The following is a 25,100-nucleotide window of genomic DNA, read 5'->3' as shown; positions in this document are numbered from 1 at the left end:
GATTTTAAGAGTTTTCCCATGATCCTATGGCAAATCACTGTTAAAAATAGAAGGTAAGGGTTTACATTAACATGCTGGTTTTAGACCAGTAGTGTTATTGAAGAACTCAGACTGCACTTCAGACTTTCCTCCTCATTAGTGGTATTTATCAAGTTTGTAGAACTCTGCACAGCACGGACTTAAAGTGCCTCATTCTCCCTAATACAGTGGTTACAACTGGTATAAAGGTATGCTTTAATCTGAGCCCTATGTGAAGGAAATCGTTCTTGTTTTTTGTCTAGGGATGTAAGAGATGACTGCAAGCCCTGTTCTGAACTGATACTGGCAAGAGCAGCAGTGAGGTGTGAACTGTGGGAAGAAAAATTGCAGCATGATGTTATCCTTCCTTTTGTGCTTATACAAATTCATGGTTGCCTGGAGGACTTGGTAGCTGCCTTACAGTCAGCATGGATGACTGAAGAGGGGCATCAACACATGGGACTGTTTCCTGGACAGGAAACAGATGAAAACACCTTTTCTTCATACGCACTTCCATGACAAATGCCATTTTGTCAGACTGTCCCTCTGCTGCCATCTGTCACACAGCAATAAAATGCAGTGGAATATTGGTGAGGAGGTTCAACACCTACTGCTATACCATCAACACCCACCTCTGACATCATGGGCCAAAAGAATAACATCGGAAGCATTACTTCAGGAGCAACACTCATTAAATATATAATACAGGTAATGTATATAAAATCACAAAACTGCATTTTTAATGTTTGCTTTTAAAACACACCAAAAAAAGAGCAACAAAACCACAAAACCAGTGGGATACATGACCTTGTTTCTGTGAAAGGACTGCATCAGGCTGGTTTGATGGCAGCGACTGCCGTTCTCAGTGAGCACTCAAGGTGTTCAACAGAGAGTTGTGATGAAGTGTTACTCTTCCCGTGCTTCACCCTTGTTCACAAGTGTACGTACCGCCAAGAGCAGTGACATGAGTAAGGCAGAGGTATTTCTCACTGGTAAGATGGGACTTATCAAAGTCTGCTAGAGAGACACGATCATGGTTTTAGTTGCAACTCTATACATTCCATTTGAAAATTCACAAGTAATATATTTATGTCAACTGCAAATGGAGTTTCAAAGAAATGAAGTTATTGATGTTTTTTTCAGCAGTCTTGAAACCTATTCTCAAATTCCATTATCAAAACGGAAAGCACAGCTGCATCTTTTTTGCTGTTTACTGGATTGTGTTTAGCCAATGTACTAAAGTCCATGCTATTTGCCATCAACTGAGTTAGCACCACACTTCCCCTCGTGCCCTGGTTGCAACCCAGATGGGGAAAACATTGCACTAACGTTTGGTTGTTGCTGAGGGGCTGGGTTTTTTCAGCCGACATTCCTCACTTTCTCACAGTTTATAATTAGTAAATAGTTGAAAGTTTTATTTCATTTTGTTATCAATTAAAATGTATATAAGCAAAATAATAATAATAATAATAATCCAATTATGATGTACCTACATTCACAACAACACATAAGTCTGTTTGAAACTGCAGCATAATCTCATGAATCTATGTGGTTCTGAGTATACGAGGGTAGTGTGTTACATATCCCTGTTTCTGTTGTGAAAATATCATTCCTTGCTTCTCACTTAGAGGAAACCTAAAGAAATCCTTTCAGCCTTTTCAGTAGAAAGCTAGTTGTTAATCCACCGGAGGATTAACAGACTGTGTGCATGAAATACAGTGTGAGAGCTTCAGACTGGACAGGGAAAAGCTAAACTACATCTAAGCATACACATTGGCTGCACAGGGGAGTAGAAGTGTAATACCAAAAGCAGCACTGCAACTCCAGCTCTCCACTCAGGCAGAGCTGAAGCTGCTACAGTCTCTACCTGAAAGATGCATGCAACCACCCAGCTCTCTTCATAGCCCTGGAGCTAGCAATGCAGAAACATACACTGTGCCTGGGAAGCTTTCCCAGCTTCTAAGCACATCAGCTGCAAAGCAGGTGTAGTAAGTCACCAGACAATGTGCAGCACACTGGTATCAGTCCAACAGGTCTATAGTGCTATTGCTACTCTTTGGTAAACAAAATACACACGATGATTTAATAAGGGGAAAATAAAAACAGGAGAGCTTTAGACTGCCATTTTGTACCTCAGAGCGCAAGGACTGCGAGCTAAATTATCCAACTGTGTTGAGTTATGTCAAATGAAAGGTGAGTCTTTAGCAGACTAACCCAAATGCCAATGCTTATGCAACACTTGTACCGGATATCAGAACAGAATCACCTCATGCAGACAAAAATAGAAATAGCCATTACTTGATGGTACCCAGAGAAAGCTCCAGATTACCTAAGGAGAACATGCTGAGAGAATGAAGAGCCACTACAAGAAATACCAACATCTGAAAAAAAAAAATTCCAAATGACCTATTTATTTGTTTTTAACTACAACAAATTAAAAATGCTCCTTAAAAGTGGTATGTTTAATATCATCCATGAGGGAGAAAAAAGATGGAAAAACGGAAGACAGAAAGCTGACATTTTGCAGCTGAGCACGCATCCAGCTTACAGAGCACCTGACATAACTACTTTCTCCTGGGAAGAGCACATAGATGGCACTCTGATAAGCAATATCCTGCAACTCTTCTAATGCACGTGGAAGAAGGTAAATACACCTAGCTAAAAACATATCTTGCTTGTCACTTCTCCATTAAATGACTGCGCTGATGAAGGAGATGCTCTCAAAATAGCTACTCACACCGCATAGGTTTTGCAAACCGGATTTGTGTGGCTTTTCAGCAAATGGCAGTTTCAGCAAAAAGTTTTTTGTTTTTGTTTTTCCTTTTTCTAAATTATTATATTTTAGCTCTTCTAAAGAGACTTGTTTGCCAGCTCTCCCTTTTTTCAGGAGCTGAGATGCAAGCAGGAGTTCCAAAACACAGGAAAAACTCGTGCTCTGAGGCCCCTATTAAATAACACCCACAGGGAGACCAAGAATGAGCCCTGCCGATGCTTCAGCAGCACCAAGCAGCAAAACCAGGACGGAAACGTCCACTCAGCTCCTGACGCGACTGAGTCTGCGCATGCGCATACTCTCCTGCTGTCTGCGGGCGCGCGCCCACTGGCACCGCGTAGCTCCGCTTCCCGCCTCTTTTTCGTGGTCGCGGCGTTGCCATGGGGATCAACGGTCGCCCGGACGCCCAACCGCTCATTTGGCTGCGGGTTGCTGTTCGTGCAGCAGGGTTTCGCGTTGTGCTCTGGGCTCCTCGTCCCGGTAGCCTCCTGAGACGACATGAAGAAGATATTCACATTCGGAAAGAAGAAACGGGAGCCGCCGCCGTCCTGCAGCGCCGCTTCTCCGTGCCCCGCCGGTGCGTACGAGCTCCGGCCGAAGAAGCTGAGCAAGCTGCACCGAGCGGCCGCTGCAGGAGTGCTGGTCCAGGTGCCGCTGGCGCTGAAGAAGTACAGCATCGATGGACGCGACAAGGAGCAGCGGTGAGGGCGGCGGGCTGTAGCAAGGAGCTTGTGGGTGATCTGCCTTGGAGGAACTGATCTTGTGGAGGAGGCTCATCAGCCTACCCGTGATGGGATCTGTTAGGGCGGGAGGGAACGGCCTCAGATTGTGCCAGGGGAGGTTCAGGTTGGATGTTGAAGTCAACTTTTTGTTCAGAAGAGTGGTTGTGCACTGGCACGTGCTGACCAGGGGGGCGGTGAAGTCACCATCCCTAAGAAATGTGTAGGAGTGATACTAAGGGACACGGTTTAATGCGCAGCGTTGGTGATAGGTGGACAGGTGGACTGGGTATCTTGGAGGCCTTTTCCAACCTTTAATGATTGTGTGAAAAAGAAAAACACTCCCTATAAATTCTTGACGAGTTGCAGGATTTTACGTGACCTTGGAGGGAGAAAGATGCTGACTGCTTTCTAGCTCATCTGCTGCTCTGCTGGAGCAGGTGTCCCATGCAGGAGGAACTGTGCCTTCTGTTTGTGCTGCCTTGCCCTGTGTTTTTAGGGGGGAAAATGCATCTGTTCAGCCTTCAGAAAAGAAGCTTCAGGGGGGATCTGAGCCATGTCTATAAGTATCTAAGGAATGGGAGGCAAAGGGATGAGGCTGTACTCTTCTCTGCAGTGTGTGGTGATAGAAATAGGGGTAATGGCCACAAACTGAAGCATAGGAAGTTCTGCGCAAATGTGTGTGGGATATTCTTCGCAGTGCAGTGCCGGAGCACTGGCACAGGCTGCACAGAGAGGCGGTGGAGTCTCCTTCTCTGGAGACGTTCAAAACCCACCTGGACACCCACGTGTGCAACCTAGGCTAGGGAGCTGCTTTGGCAGGGGGTTGGACTCAAAGAGGTCTCTTCCAGCCCCTACAGTTCTGTGATTCGGTGAAACTCCTGCAGGTACTGTTCGGATGACTGCAGCTTTGGATACAAGCACACTGAGTAGTTGTCGTCAGACCCTTAGCAGTTTGAAAAAGCCCCTTTCTTTCTGTCTTTAACCTGAAGAAAAGAAGTTTAATTTTCTCATGCGTATTGGAAACACAGCTTTCCCCCTCAGAAGGGGACTTCCTCTGTGATATCCCCTTTATATCATAGCTGTAAGCACCAGGAAGGTCAGGTATTATTTGTTTTAGTCAGAATACCAGTGTTCTGCCATCTGCTCTGCCAGACGTTGTCAGATGTAGAACACTTTTGCACCAAACTGGTTGCAGTAATAACCAAGCTAGTGCATGAATATTTTTCCTATAAAACCCATCTCCTGCATCTATGATATGAGTCTGGTGTGTGAATGATCCTGGGAGAACCTAGAATTTTACATGCCACCACAGCTCTCAGATTCCCAAGCTTTAGTCTCCCTTACTGTACCACAAGCAACTTTCTGTCAAAGGCAGCAGCCAGTGCCTTGACACAGGAATCTTTGTGAAAGTTCAGTTTTCCAGTGGAGAAAATGTTGTCTCATTCAGCAGATGCTATGGAAGGTTGTTCCTAGCCCTCCTCAGGCTTTGGGTGTACAACTTCTGTTACTCGTAATGGAACGAGCTTGGGATTTTTAATTTTATTGTGTTTAACATTTTGGGAGGTGATTGGGATGGAGAAATTAAATTTGCCCTATTTGTGTACCACAGACTGAAATGATTTATTTAGCTACCAGTTTCAATTTACACATTTAATTTTCAGGACAGCACTGCATCTTGCTTGTGCAAATGGACATGCGGATGTCGTTACGTTTCTAGTAGAAAACAACTGTAAGCTCAGTCTTCCTGACACAGATAACAGATCACCGCTGATGAAGGTAGGTAGAACATGTTATGCTCCGTATGCAAGTAGGAATTATTGATTGTGTTTTAAAAGATGGATGTCTTACCAGATTCTTTATGTAAGTCTGTTTAGAAACATGCAAGCTGTAATTGGCGTGGGCTAGCTCATCTTGGAAAATGATTTTATATTCCAGGATTGAGAAGTTGTAGTAGTCGTGACACGGTGAAATATGACTGCTGGAAATTTTGCCTTTTTTTGTGTGTGTTGTTTCCAGGCAGTACAGTGCCAGCAAGAAAAATGTGCGACAGTCCTGCTGGAGCACGGTGCTGATCCAAACCTGGCCGATGCTAGCGGCAACACTGCCCTTCACATGGCTGCTGTAGCTCCTAACACATCTCTAGCAAGGATGTTAATTGAGCACAGTGCCCATATTGATGCTAAGAATAAGGTACATTTTGAGATTCGGTAGGGAAGATCTTCCAAAAAGTTGCATCAGGATTTTTATTGAAGCTTCTTCGTTTGTTTCTTTTGATTTTTAACTTGAGTTATTTCTGTCCTCTCAGGAGGGATGTACTCCCCTTATTCTCGCTGTCTCTGAACATCATGAAGAGATGGTAGAGCTCCTCCTTAAAAAAGGAGCTGATGTTCACGCTCGAGATAAAGGTGAAAGGTGAGGAGGTGATCTAAACTCTGTGGGTCACCTAAATTGTCTTCAAGTTGGACTGATGAGAAGTATGGGATTGAGTGTTGAAGCAGAAAGGCACACAGAGAAGAAGTTCCCTGAGTGACTGGTGAAAGCAGGTCTGAAAGCTGGTGTCATGCATTACTGCATGTTTTCTGCATTGAGAACTGCAAGAAAAGTTGCAGTAGCCACTGTGGCAGGAAAGTGCTGTCGTGCCAGCAGCATTGCATTTATGCCCTAGAGGGTTTTTCAGATTGTCACATAGCTTGTACTCAAGCGTTGTCAATGTAGAAGCTCTTCTGTTCATAAAGTGATTTTATTTTCCTTTGAAGGTGAGCAAATGGGGATTAAAATAATTACAATGTCTGAGTAAAGTTATATATTTTGTCTTTTTGATGCTTCAGAACCCCTCTTATGACTGCTGCGGCTGGTGGGGAGCTTAAGTTGATAAAACTTCTTCTTTGCTATGGTGCTGATCTTTCCCATAAAGACACTAATGGATGGACAGCTGAGGATTATGCTATTATTCACGGACATTCTAGGTAAGCTTTAAATTTATTGCTAAGTTTTCAGTTATCGGTGTTGGATTTGGACCTATGTAATAACAGGACCAAGGTTTAATTGTGTGTTGAGACCCCTCTTGAAGATGTATTCAGGGACATCTTCTGACATGTACTGTTCATGTGTCTGGTGTTGATTTGAAAGTTGAAGAGGGCTTCTGCTCAAAATTCTCTAGAAGATTTCATGTGTTTGTTGCTAAGCTCATATCTGCCTAGTATTCACTCTTTATTAAAGTGTCTGTAGCCCACAGTTATTGAGGTGGAACTTGAAAAACTGAAATGTTTTGAGAAGAGTTTACAAACAGAACCATTGCTATCACTGTCTCCACTTCCCCTGCCCAGTAACCATCTACCTTCTGTTTCAGAAAAGATCTAGCTGTTATTTCTTTTGTTAAATTACTGAGCAGTTTTACTTACTCTTATGCGTGAGCGTTTAACACATGGCATTTGTTCCTAAGTGTGTGGTTGTATTTGTAAAAACTGGACTGCAAAAATGTGCCAAGCAGAAGTAAATAACTTCATAGATATGGATGTGCATGTATAGAATGGTCATGTCTGGAATACTTTAGCATGTTACAGTCAGGCAATAAGTAGACTGTGTTACCCTGACTGAATATATCAATCATTTTGGCTATGGATGTGTCTAGAGTGGATAGTAGGAGGCTCTTACTATTCCATTAAGTGTTGTGTGCAGGTATGGGATTATTTTTCTCAAATGCATTTCCTCTCTTTCTATAGTCTTAGTAAACAACTGGCAGACGGGGAGAACACAGGGGAAGCTTCTGCACGTGATAGCCAAGACATCGCAGTACCTATGACTCCTGACAAGTCTAGTGCTACTGGCTTTACCTTGGGTGCACCTGCTATGGACCGAGGTAGGATTTTTAACTGTGGTAGAGCTAATGAGAAAATCATGATGGTTTCTTCCTTAGGTTGGTTTGTATCTTTTTAGTTTACGGCGCTTAGTATTGATTTTGGTGGAAGCATCAGTTCGACTGTTGCAAGAAGTTTTATGAATGTGCTTGCTTGCGGCTACTTTGAAATGCATCTCAACAGATTGTGAGGACAGTTGTGACTTGCAAGAAGATGCATGTTTTGTTGAGTTCCACAGGATTTCTGTCACTTTGTTTTAATTGTGATAGTCTCACCCGTACTAAGCTCCTTGTAGAAAGTCACATAACTTTTCACCTTCAATTACAGTTGTTTTTGTGCTGTGGAGACATTAACAAAAATTGTCTTGGACAGGTAACTTCATCAGCAACAATGGTACAGTGTTTGTGTATACTGCATCTTTTTGGACATGGTTTGGTTTATGATAAAAGTGATGCTTTTCTTCAGCTCCAATCGGTTTTATTTAAGGAAGACCACAGGACTTTGTGATCCAGAAATACTATAGCCTTGCCTCGTTGCTTTGTAATTAAAGGAAGGGAACTCCTTTAAAATCCAGGCAGCGTTTATATGCTCATATTGCCCCAAAGGAATCTTAGAAAACCACTGTTTTAGTATAAAGGAAATGTTTACCTTGCCATTTACATTTCAGGCCCCGCTAACATAGGAGATTTTATTTATTCCTTATTTTTAAGGGCTTTGTGTCAGAATTATGTCAAACACAATTCATTATCTATTACACTTGCTCATCATTTATTATTATTATTGTAAAGTGTTGGGAAGTATAAACAAAGAATACACGGCATATTTTTTCTTCCCAGACTCTTCACAGATATAATAGATTTTAGACCCAAGTGATGTTGTCTTTGACTTAGGAGCAGTTGCTTTGAAATCAACATTGGTTGGAAAAGTTTCTCGTAGGTTGGTTTTGCAGATTTGTTTGCTTGCTCTTCGGTGGGGCTTGATACAGTTGGTTTAATCATCAAAATCCTGTTTTCATCCCAAACCCACTCAGTTGCTACCTTCTGTGCATGTAGATAGTTTCTCTTTTTCTCCACAGTAAGGGCTGACAGGCCTGGATCACTTTAAAATATGAAGGATTCTTATTCTGAGTAGAAGGTAGACTAAATATTAGGATGGAATTGTTTACTGTGAGGGTGGTGAGACGCTGGTCCAGGTTGCCCAGTGAGGCTGTGGATGCCTTGAACCTTGAATGCCCCAGAGGCATTCAAGGCCAGGCTGGATGGAGCAGCCTGGTCTAGAGGGAGGTGCCTGTGCCTAAAGCAGGGGGGTTGGAACTCAGTTTAAATCTTAACGGTCTTTTCCAACAGACTCTTAGAGGTGACCCAGCAGGTGAACTGGAGGGCACAGAGGGAAACTTCAATAGCATAGTAGGAACAATATTGGAATTAATTTTGCAGTCTCTGGCTTGCATCCACACTCTGCATCATGCGATTCCTTTCAATATGCCACAGTAACAGTCCTCAAAGTGTTCGTTAGAGGAGAAGCTGGGATTCCAAGGCAGAGACCAGAGAAACGCCCACTTTGGAATTATTTTCTTTTTTTTTTTTTTGCTTTTCTCTGTTATTTTTCTGCCATTTAAAACGTTGACCTTATTCTTTCTGCTACATTTGTACTTTCTAGTTAGACGACTGTGAAGAATGTTGAACAGGTCAGCATCTTTAAGAAGTTCGCTCATGATTATTTGAATATCAGAACATGAACCTTTTTATTAATCACAGGCAAATTGATTTCCAGAACTAACGTATTGAGTGGCCGACCTCTTGGATTTTAAGTAGGAGTTTATTTTTAAGAAAAATAATAATGGTGAAGTTCTTATTTTGAGTTATGTCTTCAGTGACTGTTTTTAGCCACTGTAGCACGTACTAGTGTGCCATTCCTTCACTGTTTCCCCAAGTTGTTAGAGAATTAGTCTCGGCATTGTAAAGCTCTTCGAAAAGTACATCAGCACTCCTGTGTGATTTATATCTCCTGAGGTCAGATAAAACTTTTCCTATATTCCCCCGTTGAGGAAACAGAGGAAAACAGAAAGGATGAGAAACCATCTTGAGATCTTTTCAACCCAAGCCCATTCTGTGATCCTTTTTATCTGTTTCATAAATGTATGTTTCTGATAATAGCTGTTTTTCCACATTATTGCATGTATTGTGATAAAATCAATATAAACAGGATGACCTTCTGCTCCAGAGAAAAGTGACAGCTTTGTTGTGAAAGAATTTGATGAAGGGATACGGTTCCATTACTTCTGTTTTGAAACACGGATGTATATATGCACACAAATGCACATCATAGTCACAGTGCTTTCTCCCAGTGCTGTAGCTTTGTCTGTGTGCTTTTTGTGTTTTCCAGTCTTCTAAGATTTTAAATTTATTCTGATGTCACTGTTTCGTCTGTGCTTTCCATGCCTTTCCCTTAGTGGATATAGGAATGCAACAATCTCCTAAGCAGACATCAAGAAAAGGAGAATGAAGGAAAGGTATTATGCACAGCAGTATTTTAAATATGAAACATGTCTTGTGATGCACAAACACATCATAGGTTTATTATCTTGCAGATCCATATCTTGGTGGTTTAAGATCTATAAGTTAGAGTGAATTTGGGGCAGATTTATTTGTTTGCATGTTTTGCATGAGTTCATTATTACTGAATTCAGCGTTTGCTTTTGTCGCTTGTGATAGCGTTTTGTTTTTTGGGTTGTATGTTTGTTTGCTTGGTAGTCTGTTCTTCTGTTGCTCAGAAATGGGGACGGGATTCAAATAAAGTGGAAACAGGCAATCCCTAGGGACTAGATCTCATTTCTGTGTCAATGCATCATGGCTGTGACTTTGGTCTAGCTGAAAGCTATCTCGTGAAATTCTTGTCCTGCCTTGAAAAGGATAGTGTGACCTGGTTTTGATCATTGGTTCTATGTATTATATGTTGAAAGCAAAAGTTCAGATAAGTTAATGAGCTGTTTTGATTAATTCTAGCGATACTTACTGAAGTTGTAACTGAAGTCACCTGTCCAGTGTTTAACTGTTCTACACAGCAGCAATTTTCTGTTGTGTGTGTAAAGTTAGCAGATAGAGTCTTAGTACTGAGTTAGTTAGTTATATGTACTGCAGTATTCTGTTAGCGTTTAAGAATGTTCTGTGTTTGTCTGTAGAGGAAAACATCAAAAATCAGACTGTACGCATTTAACCCATTTAACGTTAGAACATTAACATTGGAAGTTTCAGCCTCTTGGTGAATCTCTCTACATGAGATTTCACTGATTGTGTATACTGTATTGCATCTTCAGAAAGCTGTGTTCAGATCAGGGAATATTCTCAGCTAATCTCTGTGTTTAGGAAATACAGAATTTGTACTCTCATTTGCCCTTCATTTTGTTAATGATCGTTAACAATTAGTTCAAGAACTTTGGGAATGCTGACTTCTATGTGGAGGTCAGATACGTTTGTTTTTCCTTGTTTGCTGGGAATCAAAGTCCTTCTATTTTGTCTTGGTTGTTAAGAGGACAAAAGTTGTTTTCCTACCGTGCAGTTTTCATCAGTACATCAATGACCCGAAGGATATATCTACTTAAAGGCACTTTCATAAAGTTTGCAAATGATCTGATATTAGGGAGATGGTTGGATATGCTTCAGCACAGAGCTGGCATTCAGAGGGACTTTGGCCAATTGGTGAAGTGGATTTGGCAGACACTGTAAGAAATCCATCAAAGGCAAATACCAAGACCCTCATGGTGAGGAACAATCCCTTCCTACAAAACATGGTGGGACTGTGTGACAGGGTGGCAGAAAGGACAGAGACCTGGCAGAGGGCGAGCTGAGCATGAGCCAGCAGGGTGCTGTGGCAGCTAAGAGCTGCAGCCTGGGCTGTTTTAAGAGCAGGAAATCCAGGAGACGAGAAACGTGATTGTCTGCCCCTATTTGGCACTCACTAGACTGTGCCTTGATCCTTGGTTGTAGTTCTGAGTTCCTGCTACAGGAGAGGTTGATGGTTCAGCAGTGAGCTAATTCTCTAGGGAGCCATCATTTTTGTGAAGGAGTATTTGCCCCGTGAGAGGGGGCTGAGAAAGTGGGCTTACTCAGCCTGAAGAAGAGGGAGCTTTGAAAGGTCCTAACAGTGGCTTCTAATGCGGATCAAAAGACAAAGCCAGGTGCTTCCCTGTGATACCTGGCAGGAGGTAGAAGTGCAAGAGCCACGTGGAAATGGAAGCAAGAAAGTTTCTAACTGGAAATGAAAAGTGTTGCCATGATAAGGATGGCAAAAGAGAGAGGTTGGACCGTTTCCCTTCTTCTGGAGGTGTTCAAGACTACACTGAATAAAGCCCTAACCAACTTTTCCTGACCTGAAAGCTGAGCTGGCTTTAAGTAGTTGGCTGATAGACTTCTGGAGATCCCTTCTGACGCGACTTACCGTATGATCTTAGGTGTGAATTACTACCTCCACTGGACTGATGAAAACCTGCAGTGTAGTATAGCATGCCCGGGTAATGCTCCTTTTGTCTCTTGTATATCCTTTGATGATTCACTGTGGAGAACTGCTGGTGATTCTTCTATCTAAGGACAGCCTTTAGCTCTCAAGTATGCTTTTTGATTTTCTTTACGTTTTTCAGAATAATCCATAGCTTGGAAGAGCAGCAAATAAAATGCAAATATCTCTCATTTTATCTCTGTTTTTATCATTTTATTTTTACAATATAGTTTGAAAAAGCACTGTTTTGTAGATGCTTTCCTTCGTGGTGTTTTTATTGAATTGGCCACTCCAGCTTCCATACTATTATGAACCGTTTTTCCATGTTCAGTGTTGGTACTGATTAATTTTTACTATGCAAAATCTAATTTCCACTTTTCCATTTATATTTGAACAGCAATAGATGACATTTCCGGAGGAGGTTCAATAAGGTGAGACTTCTAAAAATACCAAACACTTACTTGAGAAATGATTTGAGAGAACCAGTATTTATTTTGCTTTGTTTTCTAAGAAGTTCTGAAAAAGAGGACGATAATGACCGTCGGCATACTTCTGACGAAGAAGAACTGGATTTTACCCCCAAGGTACAGTGCCTTTGTAGGAAAATGGCTATGTCAAGTAAGTTATTTTAAGGCAGTTCTCTATTAGATTGCAGTAAACTGCTTTTCCAGACAATTCATTTTTTTCTCCTTAAAAGGAGTCTCTGGTCTGTCAACCTTTCTTCAGCTCTGAGTTTTTCCAAAAAGAGATGTACCTTTGGCAGAACATGCAGTAGATTTATGGTCTGGGGCAAAAACGCAGTAGATACCAAGATAAAAAAACAGATTTTTGTAGCTGTTCCTTGAGTCAGATTTGCAGACTTTAGGGGTTGGTAAGTTAATAACCTATTTTGTTCTCTTTCAAACTTTGCTATGGTTTCCCCTAGTTTACATGGTAGAATGCTAACTGATAATCAAAAAGAATATTTATTTATCAAAATCTAGTCAAACTGTTCATCACCTGGTTCTCTTTTCTTTCTCACTAGGTTCCTTGAGTGCTTAATGCTTGAGCTGCTCAAATAAGGATCTTTTTCTTTTTTCCTTTCTCTGTGGGATGACATTCCGTGCTTGTACATAATCTCACGCTGCATTATTTTCTTTGGTTTTGGATACTTTGATTTTACTCTTTTTATAAGCTACATCTGCTCACTCCTACTGTTCTTATTGATGTTCTGAAGGATTGACGTTTTTTTCAGTGATGTCTGGAGTATGTAGTCAGTTGCACTGGGATTCTGCAATGATTAGGATTTGGTAGTTCAACACACTCTGCAATGCTGGAGATGGAAGCATGTGTACTTTAAACATCATTCCATTTGCTTACATTGATTTAAATTGAAGTGATGCCTATTTCAAGCGTTGTTTTGAAATTTACAGATCTGTCACTGAGTGGAGTTTAAATATAACCTATTTATGCTTCAAGCTTAAGGAACACTTAAGTTACGTGAGTTGTGTTCACATACAAGTAAGCAACCAGACTGCAATCCCAAGTGTAGATGTATTTTACTTATGTGTAAAAAAAAAAACAAAACATTTTTCTTGGGATTGTTATGCACCTACAGATAGTTTTGAAGTAAAATAGTCACTGACTTGTATACATGAAGAATGTTTGTGTAATTAAAATTGAAGGATCTAGAAAGCATATAAGTACTTTCAAAAGGAGTCAGCCTTTTATTTACTGTTCAAGATTTGATGTAGGTAAAAGATTTGTTTAAAAACAAACAAGCTAATAAAAAATAGATCAAATAATTATTTTAAAATGTATTTTCATTTGCAGAAGCCACAGAAGCCAAACTTGGCAGTGTTAATGAATGTTTCCCCAAAGTTCCAGAATAATAGTAAGTTATTTGGAAAAGACTTCATGATAGAATGACATACAAATGAAAGCTTGCTAAGTAATTTCATTTTGTGTGGTTGTTTTTTGTTGGGTTTTTTTTCCACTTGGCTATAGTAAACGAAGAAGGTAGTATTATGAGAACAGAACAAATAGTCATTTCAGGGTAAAATAAGTCAGATAATGAAAATGAAGATACTGAGTCCCCTCCTAATCTTTTGTCTGTGATAAGTATTTCCCCCACCCTGCCCTTACCTGGCTTCTTGTCCATACTGTCCCAGAGGAGTCCTCTCCTGTGTTTTAAATGGGTAAAATGCCTGTTGCTATTTGTATAACTCATTTGATTCATACTCCTTTTTCCTGTCATGGATGATGAAGATGCTGAAGAAGAGCAGTGTAAACAAGTAGATAATAAATTCCATGAAGTGCTGAAACAAGGAAGTGAAAACTTGTGTCTAAATAGATGTGAAGAAAATCCAAGGGCAGCATTTACCTCGAGCACAAAAGTAAGTGTACTGCGATGATTCAAGTGCAAGGGTTTATTAAGGGCAATACAGATAAGCAACAGTAAACAGTGTTCCTGTTAATACTTTGCCATGTCTGCATACTTCAGTCATACTTCATACTTCATACTTCAGACTGTCAGGTTTTTTAAAAAAAAAAAAAAACATTTTTCTTGGGATTGTTATGCACCTACAGATAGTTTTGAAGTAAAATAGTCACTGACTTGTATACATGAAGAATGTTTGTGTAATTAAAATTGAAGGCTCTAGAAAGCATATAAGTACTTTCAAAAGGAGTCAGCCCTTTATTTACTGTTCAAGATTTGATGTAGGTAAAATATTTGTTTAAAAACAAACAAGCTAATAAAAATAGATCAAATAATTCTTTTAAAATGTATTTTCATTTGTAGAAGCCACAGAAGCCAAACTTGGCAGTGTGCATTATTTTCTTTGTTTTTGAATACTTTGATTTTACTCTTTTTATAAACTACATCTGCTCACTCCTACTGTTCTTATTAATGTTCTTATTACCAGAAGTTAAGTACTGAAAGAAGGTAGTAGACATGGAAAAAGAGTGGAGCCTGGGAGCAGAATGGCTGGTACAAGCGTTGGCTGACTGAGATGCTCCTCTCCATTGTGAAAGATTTTTGCAGAGTTAGGATGTGGAGGGAGAAAAGGGCCTGTATAACCAGTGTGAGAAGATCAATGGTCTTGGCCTCTTGGGACACCAAGGCTGCAGGCCTAATTCTGAAGGGAACACAAACCAAGGAGCATGTTGCAGGGACTGTGACACGTGATATGAGCAGTCAGCACCATTGAGGAATAGAGTGTGAAGTCAGAGCTACGAGGAGACTGCAGAGAGGATGCAGTTGGTGGGTTTGAGGCGTGGTACAGCTTTGGTAGATGTTTTGCTTTTTGATTTTTGAGCTGAGGGCAGGAACCAACAGGTTTTCCTAGTAAATATTTTTCTTGGAAGCTTGGAATGGAATTTAATAATTCTGACTCCGGGGAGCACAAATGATTGTAATGTAGCCAGTTCTCCTTGTGGTGGGTAGTAAAAAGCTTGTTAATCACTCACACTGTGTTAACACAGCTCGCAGGGTGTTGTAGAGTGCCAGATAGTAGAAAGTGATGGAGGATGGGGAGTTTAAGGCAGTTGTGTTCTACATTGTTGTTGATAGTTTTGTTGGTTTCTGTTTGGTCGGGTTTTTTTGTTGTTATTTTGTGTAGTGTACTAAAACATAAAGTCCTTTTAGCCTGCCTTCTCTCTATAACTGGTAAAAGCAATGCTCGTGATCAGAGAAATCTAAAGGAAGAAAAACCATTGTTTCTAAACTACATCCTTCTATTTCCTTCTTAAAATAAATAAATAAATAAGGTGGTGTTTTTATTTTTGTGGCATGATCGGATAAGTCTGCAACATCATCACTTGGCTTAACCGTAATTTCCTTTTTCTTGGTAATTTGTCTGTCTCTATCTGCTTATTTAAGGTTAAATGTATTTTAGAAACTACCAACTTGGTAGAAAGGACAGCACATGAAAAGCAGACTGACAGAGCAGAAATTTCTCCTCAGGAAGCCCTAGCAAAAAACAAGGAATCCCACAGTGCTGACAAGCAGTTAAATCTAAAGTCGTGGGAAGGAAGATATGAAAGAATGTGGCTTGAAAATGAGAAAATGGAATTGAAAGCAATTTTTAAAAAGGTTACAGCAAAGCTGAAGCAGCTGTTTGGTGAAATTGATGAATCTGAAAAAACTACGTCCCTTGCGGCAGAAGTGGCAGAAGATGACTTCAAGGAAGAACTGGAGAATTTTTGTGTTTCATCTTGGGTGACAGAATCAAGTAATAAGTTAGAAAGTAAAGGTGAATTTGGAGATACGAAACTTAACGCAGACCTAGAAGAACCCAAATTGGAAATTGTCATTTCAAATTGTGCCGTCCTTCCTGATCACAGTAATTTAAATGCAAACATGCACAATATCTGGAGTGCAGATGAAAAAGACTGTGCTAAGTGCACAGATAATACAGAAGTACCGCTAGCAAAAGGAGAGGAAATGGAAGAGAATGAGAATGGGATTAGTAGGAATGTAGAGGTAAGTCCTGAATATTCCCTGAGACATTGTCTAGAAACAAATATTTTGGATGGCATTTCTAATATTCCTCCTAAAATAAGACGGATTTTCACAAATGATGAAAGTACACTTGGTTTGATAAGAGAGAGGAAATTTGACAAGGATTTCCAGAGACTGCCTTAGTGAAATCAAGGAAATGGGAGGAATGGAAATAAAAAACTAGAGACTAGAGTGGTACTTTTCTCAAAACCTTCTAATTACGTTGTGGGGAAAACAAAATGTAGTGTTTCAGTTTAACAATAGGTGGCAGTCAGTTCCAGTGTAAGTAGTGATCACCTCATTGCTGTTAAAAAGAAATGCATACAAGTACACCAATTTTGATTCTCAGTCAAGGAATGAAAATAGCTTCTGAACAGGGTCTTGACTAATCTCTTCGTTTGCTGTGATTTGTGCATGGTGTGCCTTCATTGCCTTTCACTAAAACTCCTGATTGCTGTGAAACTTTCTGCTTGTGAGTTTGGGGTTTCTTTTTCCTCGTCATTAAGGAAGTGCTCCGTCATACATGCGCTCTTTATTTTGTGTTTCTACAACTAATGGTGTGTAGTCCATCTAATTCCTTATCCATCAGTCATGACTTATTGTTTCTGTCCTAAGGGCTGTGTTTTTTTGTGATACTTTAAATCATGAGTGAAATCAGAGTATTTTCAATGACTTCATACATTTTGTGGAGCAATTTTTTGTTTTTTCTTTTATTTTTCATTATTTCAGAAGTCAGCCTTAGATTCTTTGGTCTTACATACAGTTTTTATCGCCTTTAGGAACAAAAAAATACATGAAGCTTAACTTTCTCTTCGTAGGTTGAGAAGGAAGAAGGGAAGCAGAAACATTTCAAAATGCAAACAATGGAGAAACAAGATCTTGATAAATTCAGTACACCAGCAGGCGATATTACCAGTCAACCAGTGAAAGAAAAGCTTGCTCTAAGGAAGAATGAAGAAAAAACTGAGAGTGAAAAAACGATAGAAGAAGAAACGCACACAGAGAATTTTTCATATGAAGAGAGATTAAAATTAACAGAAATGCCACTAAAAAGGTAAACTAATAAAATAATCTGTAATTTTTATTTGTAATATTTAGGGGTTTTAGCTTCAGGGTTTTTCTGGTCTTGTGTTTGAAGCACTTTCCTCAGTGAAAGCTATGCCGAGTTGTCCCATGATTCTCAAGCTTTTAAAAATATGTTTTTCTAAGAACTGAGTGCACATTGGACGTTCAATTTTATTTCACTGGAGGAGATAGAGATCTTGTGAATTTCTTCCTTAAAACGGACACTAATGGGGTCTTCAGAATCTTAGCTGGAGATTGAGAAGAAGCTATTTTCCTAATAAATAGCCACTCAGAACAGAAAAGCAGAAACTTAATTTATTTTCTCCCTTTTCTAGGAGATGCTAGTGTTCCTCGTGTACTTGTTTTCATTAAACTCAGATCCCCTTTGTCAGGAAAAAGGGAAAGATAATATTACCAAACAGGTCTAAAAAGTTTGAAGAAGACACAGATGCTTTTGCATAACTCTAGGCAGGATTTTTTTATCTGTGTCTTCTTGAGGAAAATCTGTGCTCTATGTGCATCCCCTGATTGGGACAGAGAAGCGTTACAGCTTGAATGTTTTCCAAGATCTTGGGAATCAAGTCTGTGTTTTATCGCAGACATCTTTGGTCTTGTTTTTGTTGTGTTGTTTTTTTTCCTAGAGTGTTTCTTTTTTTATATAATGTACGCAATTGGTGATTTTTTTTCTTTCTGTTCAATGCTGTAAATCTGTTCTGAATGCAAAAAGGAAGAAGAAAAAGAAGAAGAAAAGGCAGTCTTCAAAGAAGAAGGCTAAGCAGAAGATTCAAGGATTAATGGATGATAGCACTGTCAGTGATAAATCTCAAGATGAAGAAAGGTACTAAATATAAGGAATATTATAAATAATTTAATAATTACAAAAATTGGCCTGAAAACGAAAGGTAAGATTTATAAACTGAATGCATAGGGATTGTTCTATGCCAAACAAGACCTGGGGGTACAGGTGGTTGGCGAGCTGGATGTGAGCCATGTGGAGAAAACAAGGTACAGTGGGTACAGGCTGCACTGGGAGAAGTATCATCTTGGTATAAAAGATGTTTTTGAAGGAGAACAGTCAATTCCTGGAACAGTCTTCCCAGTGACATGATAGAATTTCCTGTGATTGGAGATCTTCAGGACACAGTTGGACTGGGTGCAAGATAGTCTTCTTTAGGCTCCCTTTCCCCACGTGGACCTAATGACCCTTTAAGGTCCCTTTCAACCTGAACTGTTCTATAATTCCTAATACCATGTAGAAAACATAGCCATTCAGTACACATAAAGAGGTGTTTTTGTTGTTTCTTTTTTTTTTTTTGCCTTCGACTACATGTAAAAAAGTTTTGTTATTAAACTGTAGTTTAATTTTCTTCTGAAACTAAGTTTTCAGAGCAATTTCAGTTATTGTTTGTAATGCAGTATAAGCATTCCAGTACTGAAGTGTCTTTCTGTTTTCCAGACGTGCAACAAGAACAGGGAGCAAGAAGAAAAAGGTACTGTAAAATTACGTTTTTATCAGCTTTTAATCACTTAAAGGGTAATAGCTTTTACATCAAGTTCAAGATGCAAACGATTTCTGCTAGTATGCAACTTTGTACTGTTTTAGCCAAATCTCTGAGTGAGAGGATGAATTGTTCTTGCATTTATAATGATCTGCAATAATATAGTGTTGTATACTTACCACACTGTATTGTCCATAGGTCAGCACACAGATGGCTGTTACTGATGACCTTGATTTAACACAGTCCTCTGGCACAACTACATGGGATGCTGAGTGGACAACTTCAAACTGCAAAAAAGCTATGTTGCTGTTAGAACAGCTTAGTGCGGTTTATGCAGGTAAACTTCTAAATCACTTTGTTTTCTGTTACAAGTTCCTCTCTTTTTTCCTGCTGGTACCTCTTAGTAAGTCATGACAAATTGCTCCCCAAAATATCTTTGCCAAAAAAAATATATATATAATCAAATATGCTTGCATGTATACACATAGCTTGATATAAATATAAGCAGCACTAATATTCTTAATCTTTTCTAATAATTCAAAATGCACATATGGATTACCTGCCCTCTCACTTCTATTCTTCAGCAGGACAGGAGGTGAAAATAGAATTTAAAAAGTTCAAGAACTGACACAAAGGCAGGGCCATCACTAATTGCTGTCATGGGCAAAACAGGCTCCACTTGGGGAAAATTGATTTCATTGTTTGCCAATTAAATTTGGTAGTGGGAAAGATAAAAAGAAATAAATGAAACACCTTCCACCCACCACTTTCACACACTTAATTTTGCTCCTTCAGCCTCTTCATGCTTTTCCCCTGCTCTAGCATAAGTCCCTCTACAGGCTGTAGTGCGGGCTGCAGGAAAACACCTGCTCCATTATGGTCCTCTCCACAGGTTGATTAGGAATCTGCTTCCACACCTGGAGTGCATCCTCCTTCCTCTCTCTCCTTCATCTTACCTTTACGTTACCACTGCTGTTATTTACGCTTTTTTTTTCCTCCTTCTCTGTCTATGTGGTATTTTTTGCCCTTTCCAATACATGCTTACTTGGAGGTACCATGAGCTTGGCTGATAGGCTAAACTGTGTCCTGCAGTGGGTCTGTTGGACTCGTCTGTATTTGGCACGGTCTTCTCTGTCTGTCTTACAGAGACTTCCTGAAAACCTTGCCACCTAGCCCCAGTACAGCAATGAATTAAATAGATTGTACGTGCAATCTCGTGTATTTTTTTCCTCCATATAGGTTCTGCTGTGCCGCTGAAAATTCAAAACATACTCCTTGAATATGAACAGATGATAGGTCGTGAAAAAAACCACCATACAGCTGTCCAGAGCAAAGCCTGGAAATTGGAAAATGAAAAAGAGGAGTTGCAATTAATAGCAGAAGAGACTAAAGATTTGAAATCCATGTTGGCTCACCAAGAAGTTGAATTCAAAAGTGACATCCAAAGCCTTAAGTATGCAATCTTGTATTTGATCATGTGTGTTATCCTGATCACGTTTTAGAAGATGCTGACGGTCTAGCCACCAACAACGTGCCATGTCCCCTAGTGCTACATCCATGTATCTCTGAAGTACCTCTATGGATAGGGAAGTACAAGTATTTTTAAGAGTCGCGCTTCACAGATTTTGTCTTTGTACCTTCCGTTTTTAAATAAAATTAGGAACTGTGGCAACTCCACAGACTGCCAATTGAAGCAGTTCAGTGGGTGTGTTTGACTGAAGGTCAAATTTGAGATCATTCCCTTGTCCTCATCTGCTAGATGCAGATGGTTTATAATTACTGTTTACACTATTTCAGGGGAGTGGCCAGCAGGCATTATACAAAATACATCAAGAACGAATTCCAAGCCCTGCACATGGGATGGAGGGATCCCTTGTGAGGATAGCCAGGGAAATGCTCAGGTTTGTGAACTGCTTTGCTGAGAAGGCCCTGGGGGCTTTGGCAGATTTAAGTGCCACAAAAGCCAGAATGATCTCACAGCCCTGTAGGCCGAGAGTATCCTGGCTTCTGTTAAGAGGAGCAGAGCGTCAAGAAGCTGAGGGGAGTGATAGCTCTTGTTGGTCTTTTTTGCTGCACCGAGTCCAACTTTTGGACTCTCCATACATGAGATCATAATCAGCACGTGTGAGTGCAGCGGAGGCATTCTAGGCTGATCACAGAGCACGGAGCACTTCTCTCTGTGAGAAGAAGTCGACGAGGAGGTGTGTCAGAAGTCTCCCAGTGTCTGGAAGGGGATTATGAGTAAGACAGAGCAGTTCCTAATTTGGCCTGGATTTGATTCTGAATGTTTTTCAAAATTCCCAAACATCTATAAATTGCAAGGAATTAATTTTTTTTCTATATGAAATCTCAAAACTATTAGCTATACATTTGTAAAAGCTGTACTTTTTGAGAAATTAAAGCAATAATTATAAGCCATTTAAATCCTAATGTTACAGCCAATCTTTTGAGCTATTTATTAGCGGTCACTACTAATGAAGCAGATTCATTTTCCAGACTTAGTAAAGCGGATTTTTTGGGGCACCTCTTTATGTTCATAGTTGCTTTCTTATTTGTTGACAAAGATATTGGAAAAATATTCAAAATAACTACCAAATACAAACATACTTTCTTGTTTACTTACTGTGGACACGCAGTGAACAGTTTTAACTTCTTCTTAACAGTTTTAAAGTCTTATGAGGAGCGACTGAAGGAGCTGGGATTGTTTAGTCTGGAGAAGTGGAGGCTCAGAGGAGACCTTATTGCACTCTACCATTTCCTGAAGGGAGGTTGTGGTGAGGAGAAGGTGGGCCTCTTCTCCCTGATAAATAACGACAGGACGAGAGGGAATGGCCACAAGTTGCGCGAGGGAAGATGTAGATTAGACAGACCTCAGGAAACATTTTTTCTCTGAAAGAGTGTTCAGGCACTGGAATGGCCTGCCTAGGGAGGTGGTTGAGGCACCATCCCTAGTGCTGTTCAAGAAGCATTTAGATGAGGTGCTAAGGGATTTGATTTAGTAGTTGGGTAGGGATAGTGATAGGAGGATGGTTGGACTAGATGATCTTGTAGGTCCTTTCCAACCTTATGAACCTATGAACCTCTGAACCTATCGTCTGTTTGTTCAGTTGGTCAGTCCTCTTCTGGGTCTCACCTCATTAGTAGTCTTCATAAATCTCATACAGCTCAATTTGTACAGCAGTATTGCTAGCTTTTGGTAAACTGAAAATATAATGACATGTTCTGAAGCATTTCTAAATGTTAGCACTGAGTTACAGATGTAGGCTTAAGTCCTTGCAGTAGCATATAGTTAATGGAATTAGTGTGCTTTTGGAAATGTTACTTGTTGGCTTTGTGCTGTTCTTACAGGCAGATCTTTGCCTGTAAGCATATAAGTGTACATCTCTATTTTCAGTGTGTATATATAGTATGTTAGAAAGATAACTTGGGTTTCTGCTTAAACTCTGTACATTTCCAAGAAAGGTAGTTTTACCTTTTTCTTTTGTTATAGAGAGTGATTCGTTAAGTATAAAACTTAAGAGCGCTAATTTTTTGCAACAGGTTGGAAAAGACCTCCAAGATCATCAAGTCCAACAGCAACCAAACCATACTACCCTAACTCTAACAACCCACTGCTAAATCATGTCCCTGAGCACCACATCCAGATGGGTTTTAAACACATTCCGGGATGGTGACTCAACCACCTCCTGGAGGAGCCTATTCCAGTGCTTAACCAGTTAACATGCAGTGCTTAAACATGTTTATTTGCAAACATGGAAGATTGATGTTCAGGCCGTTCTATGATTTTATGATAAACAGCTCTTATTAGAATTAATAGAACGTAAGAATGCAAAGAATGAAACAGGAAGGTATTGCTAGTTGTGATTTTGCTCAGGATTCACAAGTTTCATTATATTGCTGTAGACTGAAGAAGAGCGTGATGAAATACAGATGCAGCTCACTCAGGAAAAGAGTGCTAGAGCCCTACAAGAAGGAATTTTGAACAGCCACCTGCAGAGGCAGAAGGATCTGGAAGTACAGTCAAGGAAGACTATGGAAAAAAATTCAGAGGTAAGCAGTTCCATTTCTAATGCATGTGATTATATTTCACTGTGCTCATTCTAAAGTCATAAGAAAAATAACTCTTTGTGCCTGTTGGTGGATTATCTACAGTTTATCACTATGACCTGGTTTTGTTACTGCTTTCTTTAAAAAACTCTGGATAGCAGCATCAATCCCATATATACCTGAATTGCATGTGGAAGTAGGAAGCCACTGGAAAATAAGATGCTGTTTACCCAGTTTCTTAAGCTATCTGCTGTTCTTCATTGTGTAGTTGTTACCATCATTTTTAAGGTTTTTAGTTGTGAAACACCCAGATATTTTGGGATTAACTAGGAAAGAACTTGGTTGAGGCTGTTTGTGATCCCATTGCTTGGGTTTTGAATTTATTATTATACTACCACCACATTTTTGTTTCCATTTTTTTTCATCATTTGCCTGTATCGATTATTTTTATCTCAACCCATGAGTTCAATTTTGTTTCCAGATCTCTCCCTCATCCCACTTAGTGGTGAGGAGTGAGCAAATGACTGTGTGGTGCCTGGCTGCCTGCCAGGTTAAACCACAATTTCCCAAGTGACTATTTATTCATGTCCTTTATCACTCAGGAATCTGACACTAGTGAAAGAGAAAAGGATCTGTTGTACAAAAATCAGTTACTGCAAGAAGAGATTGCTATGCTAAGACTAGAGTTTGATCAAGTAAAACTAAGGCACCAGGAGGATGAAGGAAAATATGTAGTGGACAATGAGACTATGAAAGAAAAAAATGAAGATCTTAAGAAGGAACTTAAACTGAATGAGGAAGCCTTAACACAGACAGTACTTCAGTACAGCGGTCAGCTGAATTTCCTCAGAACAGAATCTGCAGTGCTAACTTCCAAGCTTGAACAGACAAAAGAAATCAAAGGCAGACTGGCAATAGAGATTGAATCATTCCATTCTCGCTTGAACGCTGCTGTCCAGGATCTTGAACGTCATCAGTCATTGAAAAGTGATGTCGAACGAACATTTCAGAGAGAACGTGAAGAGTGGCTTCGTTTACAAGACAAGCTCCATCATGAGCTCTGTGATATGCGAGAAGCCACCAAGGGCTTGACTCAGCAGCTGAGTAAAATGGAAAGCAAAGCTAGTAGCCTAGAAAATGAGCTTCACCGTTTGAAACAGACACTTCAAGAAGAAACACTGCTTCTAGAATTGACACAAAAAGAATTAAATCAAGCCCAGTGGCAGGCAAAGGAAAGTCATCATGCTTGGCAACTTGAGAAAGATCAAGTCAGCAAATTTATGATAAAGCAGAAATCTATGCAGGAGCGATTGGCTCAGTTCCAAAGTGAAAATATTTTACTCCATCAGCAGCTGGAAGATTTGCAGAACAAGGGGATTATGAAAGAAAAGGCTGTGAACGATGTCCAGGACAGATGTAATGATACTTTCAACAAACTCAGGGCTGATACTGAAAAGCAAGTTTACCTCGTGGAAGAGAGAAACAAGGAATTAAATACCGAGTGTACTGATTTAAGGGAACAAGTCTTTAAACACGAGACTGACAAAGTAGAAAGAGAGGTAAGCTATACAACTAGAATAAATTAAAATGCTTCAGTTCATAAAATGATTTTGTATTTCTAAAACGCATCAGGTATGTTATATGCATAGGACTGAATTTTGTAGTTTTGTTCTGGTTCATTGTTTTTCTCTGGGAGTTAAGGAAGACTTTGGTAAATGGTCACTGCTCAGATTTGAGCAGAAATTAGAGAAATACAGGGCTTGGTCAAGAAGATGATCCTTCAGAATTTTTTCATCCTTTCTCCTTAGTCCCCTGTAGAGTGCTGCTTTTCTACACATATTGCACTGTCAACACAAAAAAAAAATAGTATTAGAAGAACCATCCAATATTCAAGGGTAGAGAGGTGAACATGCAGATAAGTGAAGTGATGAGGGATGGATTTATAGTATGTTCATGCAGAAGAAAGAGAAGAAAAAACCACTTCTTCTTAAGATGATAGAAAATTGAAGTGTTAGTGTTATGCCGTTATTAATTTATGTGTGTGTTTTAGGAGTTCTGAGGCATGTGCCAATCCTCCAAGAAGTTGATTTTAGACACTGATCAAAGTCTTACGTATTTTCTGATGTGTAGGCTTATGTAAAT

At 39.8% G+C, this 25,100-nt stretch overlaps 1 protein-coding gene across 1 annotated transcript in view; it reads left to right on the top strand.

Moving 5' to 3' along the window:
* The first annotated feature begins 3,289 nt into the window (after nucleotides 1-3,289).
* The window catches only part of LOC136051485 (ankyrin repeat domain-containing protein 26-like), a 33,598-nt gene continuing 11,787 nt past the window's right edge, over nucleotides 3,290-25,100 (top strand). Inside the window, 21 exon segments of the mRNA XM_065740924.1 lie at nucleotides 3,290-3,492; nucleotides 5,175-5,289; nucleotides 5,530-5,703; nucleotides 5,819-5,925; nucleotides 6,342-6,479; nucleotides 7,236-7,390; nucleotides 9,832-9,882; nucleotides 12,262-12,295; nucleotides 12,376-12,448; nucleotides 13,677-13,737; nucleotides 14,112-14,239; nucleotides 15,727-16,490; nucleotides 16,997-17,006; nucleotides 17,166-17,400; nucleotides 18,115-18,250; nucleotides 18,869-18,902; nucleotides 19,110-19,248; nucleotides 20,151-20,364; nucleotides 22,452-22,501; nucleotides 22,822-22,961; nucleotides 23,561-24,517. Coding sequence (XP_065596996.1) covers nucleotides 3,290-3,492; nucleotides 5,175-5,289; nucleotides 5,530-5,703; nucleotides 5,819-5,925; nucleotides 6,342-6,479; nucleotides 7,236-7,390; nucleotides 9,832-9,882; nucleotides 12,262-12,295; nucleotides 12,376-12,448; nucleotides 13,677-13,737; nucleotides 14,112-14,239; nucleotides 15,727-16,490; nucleotides 16,997-17,006; nucleotides 17,166-17,400; nucleotides 18,115-18,250; nucleotides 18,869-18,902; nucleotides 19,110-19,248; nucleotides 20,151-20,364; nucleotides 22,452-22,501; nucleotides 22,822-22,961; nucleotides 23,561-24,517 — 3,918 coding nt within the window.

This window comes from Cyrtonyx montezumae, unplaced genomic scaffold, assembly GCF_038088225.1.
Source record: "Cyrtonyx montezumae isolate F1298 unplaced genomic scaffold, pur_monq_1.0 scaffold_3, whole genome shotgun sequence".
In the NCBI taxonomy this organism is placed as follows: domain Eukaryota; kingdom Metazoa; phylum Chordata; class Aves; order Galliformes; family Odontophoridae; genus Cyrtonyx; species Cyrtonyx montezumae.
The sequence above is the reverse complement of the archived record's forward strand: the minus strand, read 5'-3'. Positions and strand labels throughout refer to the sequence as shown.